At 35.8% G+C, this 13,115-nt stretch overlaps 1 protein-coding gene across 1 annotated transcript in view; it reads right to left on the minus strand.

Annotated features, from left to right (window-relative positions):
- MALRD1 (MAM and LDL receptor class A domain containing 1) overlaps nucleotides 1-13,115 on the minus strand; it is a 282,559-nt gene that overhangs the window by 126,759 nt on the left and 142,685 nt on the right. Inside the window, exon 27 of the mRNA XM_027800878.2 lies at nucleotides 11,224-11,381. Coding sequence (XP_027656679.2) covers nucleotides 11,224-11,381 — 158 coding nt within the window. The remainder of the gene's footprint in view (nucleotides 1-11,223; nucleotides 11,382-13,115) is intronic.

Genomic DNA, 13,115 nt, shown 5'->3' on the forward strand with positions numbered 1-13,115 from the left:
GATTTCACAGGCAGCGTAGAAGTTATGTCTGTGTTTTCTAAATGGATTTATTCCCTAGAGCAAATAAGCACAGACCTGATTATCAGAAGAATATAAATCTTTTTGTGTGAACCAAGGAGACATTGTAATATTAAAAAAGGCAAATCAAAGGAAAAATATAATCACTTAGTGACCAAACAACTGAGAGAACTCTAAGAGATCTGTGGCAGAACATATCTTTCCCACCCCTCCTATAGCAGAAATTCAGTCTCATCATGTCTGTAGTGAAAAGGATATTTTAAGATGAAGTCTAGGAAGTTTCTATAGCAATGGCATCCTATATGTGCCACTGTAAGATCTGTAGCCTTTAGATTGGCATACACAGAAAGTATGAACTAGGTATTTTAAGTAACATTTATTATGACGTGCCTTCTTTTGCCTTGCTACGTGGTATCCTGTACCTTTCTTCCTCAGCTGACCACACCTTCTTTGGATACTATTCACCAGACCACTCAGGTTCTTCAGCTACACGCAGTAACATTTTCTTTCCAAGCTGAAAGACTAACTCTTTAGGATTGGTATTTTCAAGTCAGCTGTTCTCTTTAAGAGAACAGTCTTATCTTACTGCATCACTGTTATCAAGAGATTTCAAGTCACACCTGAAGAAACACTTCACTTCTCTGTTCAATAAATCTCAGCACCACTTGGAAGGAGGAAACTGCATAAAGACTGTACAGAGATTGAATTCCAGGTATGCTAATTTAAATGGACTATACTATTGATTAAGGCAGAATCTAAGGTTAAAAATGTGCGGCTAGTGAGTTGGGGGGATCATCATTAGTTGTTAATTCCTTTCCATAGCCCACACACTCCTTGCACGGGTAGGCTGGAAAAAAAACAAACCCTCTCATTCCTTTTGTAACACTTACGAACACAGCTGGTATATGAAGTGTTAAATGGGTGGAAATCCACCTAAATAACGTTGTGACTGCTGATAAACTTTTTGGTAACATAGTCCCTCTGAACTCCATTGAACACAATGCTGAACTGAATCACACTGTCAAAATGCTCAGAATAATGTAATGTATAGCAGAATCCTTCAAATCTAATGAGCATTTCCATGTCATAAATAATGAGAGTCTTCTTCTGTTCGCTGATCAATGAAATGAATTAGATGGTTCATGTGTCAAAATTTCAATACTGTCTCTTCTGGATTATATTGGAAACTCTTATTTAAAGACCCTTTTCTCCCATACAGATCAAACCAAATTAAACTAGAAACAGTACGATACCAAGTTGCGCTATTCAGTGGAAGGAGTGGCAGGCAACAGTGAGCAGCTGAGGGGAAGACCAAATTACATCTAAATACAGGCTGCAGATTTTCATTGGATAAATGGTAGAGTAGCTATCATACCAACACTTAATAGAACAAGTAATATTTTTAGCCACCTAAATTAGATGGTATAAATGTACAGAAAACAAGACTAAGCAAACTATTTAAAAGCTGAAAGATGCTTCAAATGCCTGGATTTATTGGTTCAGCCAAATCCTGAATGCCTGGTCCATTTCACTATAATTTCAAACAAGAAAACACAGTTTTCAAAAAAAAGAGAAGTTAGCTGTATAAGTTCAATGGTGTTGTACAATTGCATTAGCGTGTTTCCACTGTGGTTTCATACAACCTTTCTACAACAGCTGTCTCTTCTTAGATGTCAATGAGAAGAACAATTGACATCCAAAAAATGCTCATAATTATTAATCATACAATGGCACCTGTGGTACCAAACTTTCCCCTGCCATTATAATGAGAAATGAATGGTGACATTTAGCGGTTTATAGAAAACAGATGATTTTGCAAGGAAATAAAAACAAGGTTATTTTCACTCTTTTATTCTCCATGCTTTTGATTGTCTTCCTGTTATTATGAATGTTAGAATTAAAACTAGTTAAAATATTTCACTGCATTTTTATTCAGTGACTTCTGTCCAAGAAACAAAATTTTCATAGCAAGTTTCCCATTCTAAGATTTTTTTTTTCACTTTTATGATTTGAAATTTAAGCAAAAATTTGGTCTTATAGTTTTCATTTATTATGAAAATCTGAAAAGCATCCACACGATTTTTTGATAGATATAGTCTCAAGGCTGGTTTGTTTGGTTGGGGTTTTTTTGTTTGTTTGGTAGGTTGTGGGGGATTTTTTTGTGTCCTCACTCTCTTTAGAAAACAAGACCACAATTCTTCTAAGAAAATCCTCATATTTTGACCACACCTAGTTACTCCTGGTCCACATTAGAGCCCAGCATCACAACTGAAGATTTGTGGTGGGTTGACCTTGGCTGGATGCCAGGTCCCACCAAGCTGCTCTATCACTCCACTCCTCAGCAGAGCAGGGCAGGGAGAAAATAAGTTGAAAAAAACCCCACAACTTGTGGGTCAAGATAAAGGCAGTTTAATGAAGCAACAGCAAAAGCTGTACATGTGGAAACGAAGGAAAACAAAAGACATTATTCTCTACTTCTCATTAGCAGGCAATGATTGGTCACTTCCCGGGAAGCAGAGCTTCAGTACCTGTAGGTGGTTGCTCCAGAAGACAAGTGTAATAAATAGCAAATGCCCCCCCTTCCTCCTCATTTCTCTTAGCTTTTATATCTGAGCAGATGTCATATGGTATGGAATATCCCACTGGTCACTTTGGGTCAGTTGTCCTGGTTATGTCCCCTCTCCAGATCCTGCCCAACCCCAGCCTACTGGTGAGAGGGCAGGGAGAATGTTGGAGAGACAGCCTTGGTGCTGTGCCATTACTACCCAGCAGAAGTCAAAACACTGGTGTGTTATTGCCACCTCTCCAGCTACCAACACAAGCACAGCACTGTGAGAGCTGCTGTAGGGCTCAGCCAGACCCAATCCAAGATTAAATAATTGTCTTTATCTGTTAATTCCAAAAGATCCATTTTTATAATAAAGGTTGGGTTGTTTTGGTTTTTTTTTCATTTGCATTAGCCTTTGAAAACTTTCCATGTCATCTAAATCTCCTAGTGCTACAGAAAAATTATCACAGATAGATTAAGAACGTCAACTAATCTGATGCGTGGGAGATAAGAAACACAAATTTTAGTGGTCTTTTCCTTCTTTTAGTGCTCCTGCTAAAGGCAAAATCCAATATACTCTACAGACCATACAATTATACCCATGTATTCCAGCAACTTAATGCAATTGATTGTCTTAATTCCTGATTTTAGTAGCACTACAGTATCATCTCTCATTACCTCATTAATTCAAATAGAAAATCACATCAACATGGTTTCTTCAGTCTTAGGAGTAGTACTAAAATTCCTTATATGGGCTCCTTATTTTCTTTTAATTTTGCAGATATGGCCTGGCAAAGACTGCAGGAACAAGTTACAAAACAATGAGGTAGGGTGGGAAGAGCTGAGCGTAGCTGGGCAACCTGAGGTGTGTGACTGAACATAAAGGCCTGTTGAAAGAATTAAGAGTCTAAAAACCCAGGTAAGAAATTTCTATGAATGGACTATGAGGTTTCCATGAGTCTGCAGGCAATTCACCTCTAAGCTGCAATGACCCTCTCATAGGCAAGCAACATGAAGTTACCAGGTTATGTAAAGATTTGTCTCCATGGTAAGTTAGTTAGTGGAATGAACTGAAGTCTTTCAAAGCTACCATTGTACTGACACTATCGGTCTGACGCAAACTTTCTGCTACCATGTAGGATGTCAGTGCATGCAATGACAAGACAATTCTGCTTAAAGCAGCCTTTCATCTTTCATTTGATTCACCATTACCTAATGCAATGCAGTCAACCTACAAACAAATACACTTAAGAGATTATTGCAGTCATAAATACAGGTATTAAAAAATACCCAGTCTGACTTGCATGAAATGAATTGGAATCAGATACTTCCATCTTTGTGAAATAATTTACAGCAAATACAGAAACAACTCCTTTTTCTGAAGCTACTGTGGATTCAAAGCTGAGAGCCAAACCCCCCCAAAACTCTGGAAACATAAAAATTAGACTCTTCATGTTAAGACCCTTTATTGATTTTTAAGCACACTACAGCTTTGATGCTGCAAGCCAGTAAAGATCAAAGACTACCAGAAACTAGTACATCTCCAAGACACTAAAAATGAACCGTGAATTAAAAATAAAAGCTGCATTAAAGGAGGATAAAACTGGAAACAAATTAATGTTATACAATGAGTGCTAGTGCTACATTGGTGCTTGCTGAAGTTTTGCTAGTATAATATCTGCTCAGTTCAGTTTGCCTTTGACAAATGGAAGATACTTTTCTCAGTGGGAGACCAAGGGGTCTTGGTGTGTAAAAAAAAAGATAAGAAAGGAAAAGGGGGGAAAAGAAAGATCTTCCACCTTCTCTGAAGTTAAATGGAACTCCTAGAAATGATCAGTGTGTTTTTTCCAAGTGGAGTTGTTGATCAGGAAAATTAGATACTGTCTTGGTCTGTTCAATGCTATATGCTTTCTAAAAGGTATCAGCAGGCACCAGGTTACAGGCTTTATTATTTATTTTCTTTTCAAAAAAGATACATTAATTAAATTTCTGAATGTATCTATTTAGACAAAGAGATATGAAAAACTAACAAAAATGCTCAAAGCTCAAGGCTACACCTCTATCATTTAGACAAAGCCCTTTTGTCTTCATAAAAATGTCTGTTTCACAGCTGCTATATAAAAAAGACTTGATTTTGATGTCTGTTGCTTCAGTAAAAATCATTAAACAGAAGCTCTATGATCCTTAAAAGAACTCTGCCCTGAGACACACTTATATCATAACTTTCACTGTTGAATGTCTGCCCCGAAAAGTGCTAGAAAAGAGAAAAATAAGTCTGACCTGCAAAGATCCCGGATATGCCTCAAAGCCTCATATACTAACAAACAGTGATGCAACCACAGTCATTCTGTGAGATTATGAGCAGACAAATCAATAATCTAAATCACTCCAAGAGGCCTCTGATTTGGGGAATGAGTTCAGTGAAACAACACTGGAGAATTGTGCAGTGCAGAGGAGACCAAAAGTGCATTTTTCATCTATGTCACATTGTGCAACATGGTGACGTGCTGAGATAGAAAAAAGTTTAGTGGTATTAGCCCTGAGAGGCAGGGCTTGTGATTCCAGGTGCAAAGTTACGATACCGTGTTGCTTCAGCAATTCAGTATGCATCCTGCTATATGAATCTTTCAACCTCCTCAGTTTTCTAACCAGGCACTGTCTTAGCTTTAGTCACACTGATCCTTTTCTGCTCATTGTCCTCATCTCCTAAGGGAGAAAAAGGTCAAGTTCTCAAAGAATTTAAATTAAAAAATGCTTAATAAATCACATACAAACAATTTATCTTATATGTGTTTCTAGAAACACGATGATTTTAAATTATAAATCCTCTGATGAACCTCTTCATGAGCAAGATTCAACAAAACAAGGGTGATTCTTTAACCATTCTTCCAAATATAATTTTTTTCCTTCAGAGAGTGTCCAAATGTATTATCCCAGCTCACCAAGTCTCTGGAATGAATGTTTAAATCTGGTTGCAGTATAAAAATACAACAAATTAAATTCTTCCAATAACTTACAGTTAAGAAGACTGAAATAAGTTCCTAATGTACTCATCTGAGAAAATAAAATGCACTGAATGGTGTCTGCCCTTATCTACAGCATATTTATTTTGTCCCCTTTATGTAAACATTTTCTGAGAAATGATGCTTCCACTGAAAACTGACTTATTTCTATTTAATCATTGTCTCAGTCTCAGTTTACTTGGAGATATGCTCTATGTCATGGGGTCGAAATCAGACCTGCAACAACCCTGTTTGAAACAATGTCAAAAAAATAGGAAAGTGCTGTCTCATGTTATGCATTCAGTTCAGGAAATATAAATACAAATTATCTTGCTCTGGGAAGCAAGGCTGCCATAAAAGTTAATCTTCCTTTCTTTCCTGACTAGTACTGTATTTCACAGTATCCCCACTGATTTCTTTAATGCTCCTGGGACTTATGTAATACTCCTTTACTCTCACTCAGTCATTTCATTGACTCAAATACATCTTTTAATAGCAGTTCACAGGTCAACTATGGGAGTAAAATTTTAAAACCATGTCCCTTTTGAGAGCTATAAATACTCATTAAATAAAGGCCATTACCCCTGTGGTAATGTGGAACCAAATTCTCCTGAATGTGTATTTTTCTGAATTTAATAAAGGAAAACTATTTGGAATAATAATAATAATAAGAAAAAATACTAGCATTCAAAGGAAAACAAAAAGATAAATGTAATCCACTGAATATAGAGCTAGTTTATATTTCTATTTCACCCATATACAAATACTAGAAAACTTTACACTTCTGCATTAGATTTAAAGAATTTCTCTAAAAGGCTTAGTATGTCTTAAGAGGGCAAGTGAAAAATTTACGTTTTCTGTATTGTTTGGAGCATGCTTTGAAATTCAGCAGACTCTTAAGTAAGACATTCAAGCAAGTCTTTGTAAATTTAAAGTTTCTTCCTCTAGCTGCATGGGAGTCAGATAATTTGCTTTGAGGCTACCTGAAATGAATGAAACCTGTAACTTCTACATTAATGCGAGGACTCAATTGTGTTTCATGCACCCAGTGAGCAGAATCAATGTAGAAATCCACAGTCTATTTTAAACTGTGAAGTAGAATAAGCTGTTTCCTGAGACCTTATTCTTGAGTGACTTCCCATAGAATTAGGGTCAGTGATATTGACTTGTGAGAATTTAATTTTAAACTACTCAATCCTGGAAATACAAATGTCCGGAAGATATTAGTTGGCATCTGCAGCATCTCCACTGCAGGTACTCCTGCTGACAGCTCAGGACGGTAGCCTGCTCGCTCCACTAAAAATAACCAGGGAATTACAAAAAACACCATGAGCCACCTATACCTGAGCTGTGGCACCTCTCCTCTCTACCTCAGGCTAGCTAAAACCAATAGCGATATCAAGCCAACAGCCGTGACAGCTGCCAGCTTTGGCTGAGATGCCACAGAAGCCAGGCGACAGGTTTTGTGCTGCAGCAGCCCTGAGCAGCTGGGCGATGCTGGCGGCTGGCTCCAGCTGCCCCTTGCCCTGGCCAGGTGAGTCTGGTGCTGAGGCAGTAGCAGTGGGGCTCCGTTTTGCTTGTCATCAGCGTGCCAGGACTTCTTGTCCTCCTGAATATCATTATGTCTTTGCTCATTTGTAACAGGATGGAATTAATTAAATGTCTGAGTAAGGTCCACTGGAACTTCCTAATAAGATCCTGTATATACTGGCCTTGTCACAGTCAGTGGAGGTAGTTTCTAATGGCAGGTTTCACCTTCCTCATACATCTGCAAATTTCTTTTCAAAGGCTTGTTTCAAATCCTTGAAAGAGGCCCACCCTAACTGTATTAAATCCTAAATAATCTCTTCTAATGACAATGTCTATATGCAGAACAATCAACGTTGACCCCACAAAAATTATCTTCAACAAATGGTTTTATCCTTTGATTGCTGTTCCTTTCCCACTGTGATACCCAACTTTTTTATCACAGAAACAGCTTAGGCAGCAGTAGGAAACTTACGTTCAGATCAGCAGAATAATAAACTATCTGATTTCTTTCACCTAAGAACTTTTGCTTGCCTCTTTATAAGCATGTTTAAAAATAACACTGTTTCTTCTGACTCACAAAATAAATCAGTATTGAGTGCCAATGAGGAACGCCACCACCACCACTAAAACAGGCATAGTGAATATGCTTCACCTTAGCTGCAATGGATTGTATTCTCCTAGAGCTGCCACAGAGAAGATTAGAATTATCTCAAAATCTCACTGCAGTAGCAGACTTTTGACTAGTTATAATCAGATCTCTTCTGGTAATATTCTGTTTGTTCCTTGAGCTTCTGCATTGCTATTAAAGTCTGTAATTTCAATTTAGATGGATGATGAGTTGGATATTGCAGTCTCCATGAACAGCTGTAATATCAACATCTTTCACCTGCATAAATGTTGAGAGGGTTGATCTGAAGAATACTGTATCTTTGCCGCTAGTTCAATGGCCCATCATTTTGGTTGGATTATTATTCCATATACAGAGAGGTTTATACAAAGAATATGTAGTACAATCTGAGGAGAGAAAAACCCAGTAACTGCAGGGAAATTCCCTTAGGTTTTCTCTAAATGCAGACCTTAACAGAAAAGTTCATGCTTGGCTGTAGAATCCCTTTTATGACTCTGCAAGTTTGATTGGTTGTATCATAATTGGTTGTATCTATGACAGATAATATTCTTAAACTTCCTGAATGTGGAAAAAAATCTGAATATTAAGAGAAGACACCAATATAGACCATAAATTATGATTTTTAAAAAGTGGCTTTTTACTCTTGATTACCATTTTTCTTCCACTGTGATATTCAGGAGGAGAAGAAATGTCTTCTCATCCTGCATCCATACAGTATTTCCTCATCATATGGTTCATTACTGTGCCACTGGTGTGTATGGTATTCACTCTCAGTTCAACTTTTAATGGATGTGATGACTTCAGCTAGAGACAGTTTGCTAAGTTGTCAAACTTGAGATGGTAAATTCTTTCTCAGATCATCTCCTCTTCCTTACCTTTTCAACTAAACACAATTTATGATTTGCTTTCACTAACATAAACTTAATGTTAAATCAAGAAATACTCAAACTGGATAGTAATATATTTGTATTGCAGTTTGAACTAGTAGGAGAAACTTCAGTATGACTTTCCATCACTATGTGTTGTTTAATTAGATTTTATGCACTCAGACATTGCTAAATACAAGCTTATTTGACTTACAAATCCTTATAAGCAACATAACAGGTAAACTAGGCTGATCTGCAAAACAATCCCAGGTACAATAGTGAGAATATTTTTTCCTATGTCCATGTAGAATTCCTGTCCTCATAATAAAACCCGAGTCATTTCTCAAATGTCCTCTATTTACACTGCCTTTTAAAAATCTCTTTAAGCTCCCTGGAGACATCCATTTAAAAATAAGATGAAAATAATGTCTGGAAAATATATCAGGGTAGTAAAATTAGGTGAAAATAAGATGAGGGCAATGTCTCATTGTAATAAGAATAAAAGAAAGAGAAAACATAAAGAATATTCCCAAAACCTAAAGAGAGGAAATATTACTGATCGTGACCTAGAAAATTCCACAAAAGTCATACACTTGAGTATTGTATTTCAAACAAATATTAAAAGTACAGTAGAAAGGCATCTCTTCAAGCTCTTATCAACAGGGATAACTATCTAGTAAACCTCTATTCAGGTCAATTTTGAAAAAAATATTAAAAACATTAAATCCCTTTGTCCATCATGAAGGTGGAAAAAAAATTCTAGAATTTTAACTTATTGGAGTTGAACTCTTTAGAGACAATATCCCAACAGAGAATAAATGTCCCTTTTAAACTGGTTTTATGTGGTATGGTTTGTTTTTCTTTTATTTCACTTTTTTTTGTCTCCTGTTTTAACAGAAGTATCTGATTGTGCATTATTAATTTCACAGCATGTAATGAAATGCTATAATTATTTTTCCATTTTTAAGGCACCTGTCCATGTTGCAACATACTTAATGTGACAATTACTGTACACAATCAACAGTGGTAATTTAAGTGCAAACTACTCACGCATCCCTAATGCAGCTGCTTATTATTTTCCACCAAAGTTAACTTGCAAGTTAGATTACAATTAAAATTAAGCAATCCTAAAAAAGGTCATACTTATAATATTTGGGTGCTACAAGATAAATATTTGAACATAATTTGAACTTTGACTTAAAATAAATGTTTATTTTTGTACCTTATTAATTGTAAGTAACAGGATCTATTTTTGTTAAAATTTTTAAGTACATTACCAAAGAAAAGTTATTTTAAACAATTATTTTTTTATCTACTTGCCTCCTTTATGGATTTGAGCTTTTCTAGGAAAAATAGCTGTATATATAAAACTAATTGACTATACAACTACTTGATGAGTGGCCTGTTGTCATTTGTGGGTGTTCGGACTAATCCATGAAAAAATCTCCTAACAGCTCATTGTTTTTACACCACAGAAAGACTTAGCTGAGATTGTGGCTTTAGATGTTAAAGACTACCGAAGCCTTTTATTTTCCAGGCTTCTGAATTACTCTTATAATATCCAGAACATTTGAGAAACAATTTTTAGCAATTTATTTGCAAGTTCAAAATATGATTTATCATTAAAGTTCAGTCACTCAACATGTGAACTGGAAATAAAACAGAAACTTTAATGCAGTTCATTAAATAATTTCTATCCCAAGATTTTACTAGATATTGAAGAGAATTTAACAGATGTGGCAAATAAATTGCATGATGACTTACACTTGAATAGTCAGAGCTCCCTGCACAGATTCAGGGAAGCACAATACACAAACTCTCATTTGCAAAGTTTTCTACTACATCTAGAAGTGGTGTATTTGGTCATTGTGTTGGAACACCATTAAAATGCCCAATGGCATTAAAATGCATAGCATACACAGGGAGGTGAAATACATGCTTTTGCTACACTGCTATTAATTTCTAGATTTTACTCAGAATCATATTATGATTTAAAACTTGCTTTTCCCAGCATTTAATCCTTCTTAACAAACAACAAATGGAACAGCCAGTTTTCAAGGAATATATCAGTTTTCACTTGTAACTGAAAAACTAGTTTTTTCTTTGTTTGTAATTTTTTGGTAATCCCACATAGTGAATAAAATGCCATTTCTAAACAAAACTGATTGCATATTCTGTACCTGTCTACATAAAAAGATACATAATTGAATAGTAATATTTTTGCATTTTATTCTCACTTTGTGCAGGTTGCTAATTCATTTTGGTGGATGTCATCCCATCAGAACGATAGGGTTGTTTACTGATAGCTACCGATAGGGATGGCAGCAGAATATGAAAATATCTGTTGCATAGAGAATATTCTAGAGAAAGGAACTGTGTGTGAAGAGGGGAAATGGAAAGAGGTTTTAAAAAGATTTTCTGTGGCTTTTCACAGAAACTTCTTTTGAAAGAGAAATGGTAAAAGCATTTTTAAGATGCTAGAATAATAAAAGCCAGCACTGAACTGGGAGGCACATGGGAGCTCTTCCAGTCTGCTAGCCAAACAGCAGAATGTCGGAGTGCCGAAGCACTCTGCTGGAGCACACCCACACTTAGGTATATCAGATATTTTAAAGAAATAAAATTTATTACCTTAATAAGAACCTGAGTATATCCCATGGCTTTTGATGACCTGAAGTACCAGAAGCTCATCACACAAGTCACACTTGATTCTTTCCATCTGGAACTCTTCACATGGGCTTTTTCATTTTTTAGGCTTATTGCGGTGGCTTCAAGATACAGGAATTTTCCTGAAATTAAATGATGTATTCCTGAAAAACTGTTTTGGACTTTCAAATTAGACTCCAAAACTCAGCAAAGCAAATGCAGAGATATATATTAAGTATATGTTCCATGTAGTTCCTATACTAGTGAACCTCAGCCTAGGGTAAAAAATGACCAGACCACATTCCTTGTGTACTTGTTATATCAGGAATAAACTGGGAAGAGCTTAAGATTTGGATGGGTCTTTTCAGAACAATGAGAATACTTCCATGTTTCCCAGCTACTCTGATGACGTGTCCTGGCCCAACAAGATTAGTTACTGTTTTGACAGTACATCATACCATAGCTACACCATGATAAATTCCAGATTAAGTTTTCTGAAAGATAACCTTCAAAACAGCAAGCCACACTATACTAAAACTTGTGAAACAGAAAAAAAACACCTTCATTCATTTATAAATCATTAGGTATCCCTACTGATTCATATTACCTTTGGCCATCTGTACTCTCTAATGTATGTATATTAACTCACATTTAAATTATTTAGTCAGGAAATTGCAAAAATAGATGCCTACAGTTAATATTTAACCAACACTGTTTCCCAACACTGATACGGTCCTTGAGTTTTCCATTTTTATTTTTAATCAGAAGTATAATAAATTATGCAAGTTTTAAAAATATTTTTCCTTTGTACAAAAACCAATGTGTAATTCATATAATCATAGATGTAGTATAAATAAAATACCGTTAAATTACAATTGCACATCTACTAAAGTTTGTATATGAATTAGACAAAAAATTTTTACTTCATTAGAGATAAAGTGTGCTCACTCTAACTTTGACACTTCTCTGGCTAAGTTACAACGATAGATGTTTGCCATAATGTTATGGGATGAGAAACTTCCTTTTTCCCTGAGGTCAAGAACATATTTAACAAGTGTAGTGACATATTCACGATGATATTTAAAAAAAAAAGGTAATTAGAAAAAGCAAATGAACTTATTTTTTCTACATCTGCTATTTTGTCTGTTAAAGAAGTCATGTATATACAAGATCTCAAAAGCATGCCATATCGTGGCATGTGTCTGCTAGGAAGATGTGACTAGACTGGGTTGGGTGCTGGGCACATTGATGTTTAATAGTAGACAAATGACTTCTGCTTAGCAGAAACCAGACAAAACTGAAGCAATCCAACCCAAAAAACTTTCACAGTCTTCTTTGGAAGGAAACGTGTCTGGCTGAGGTGGTAGACAAGGGACATTCTGTAAGAGCCCTTGACCTAAATGACTGGGACCTGTACTGTGGGACAGTGGACTGATCACAGCTAGATGGACTGATCACTGCTAGACAAGCTTGGCCAGGAGATAATAGGACAAATGACTTAAGTCCAACCAGAATGATATAATTCTAGTAATATGTAAATTTTCAGCATCTTAATGTTGAAAATGGAGGTCCTAATAGGGGTTAGAATTAAGCAGTTGCTAGATATAACCTCAAGAGCTACGGTTTTGAAAGCAAGTGTTGAAATCCATCTTTGTGTAAGGACTGATCACTGAATACTGCGGTGTTCTCTACTGTATATGACATTTTAACAACTGAGCTAAATTTTGGGTTCATTCTCTTATGATGAACACAATTATTAAGTGCTATCAGTTCTAACAATACGGCCAGATACCACTTTCATCTTTAAAAATTTGACTGCATTACAATTGTGAAAAGTGAAATTAATTCTAAATGTATTTATTTGAGAACACAATTTC

The sequence above is a fragment of the Falco cherrug genome, chromosome 4 (assembly GCF_023634085.1).
Source record: "Falco cherrug isolate bFalChe1 chromosome 4, bFalChe1.pri, whole genome shotgun sequence".
NCBI classification, from domain to species: Eukaryota; Metazoa; Chordata; class Aves; order Falconiformes; family Falconidae; genus Falco; species Falco cherrug.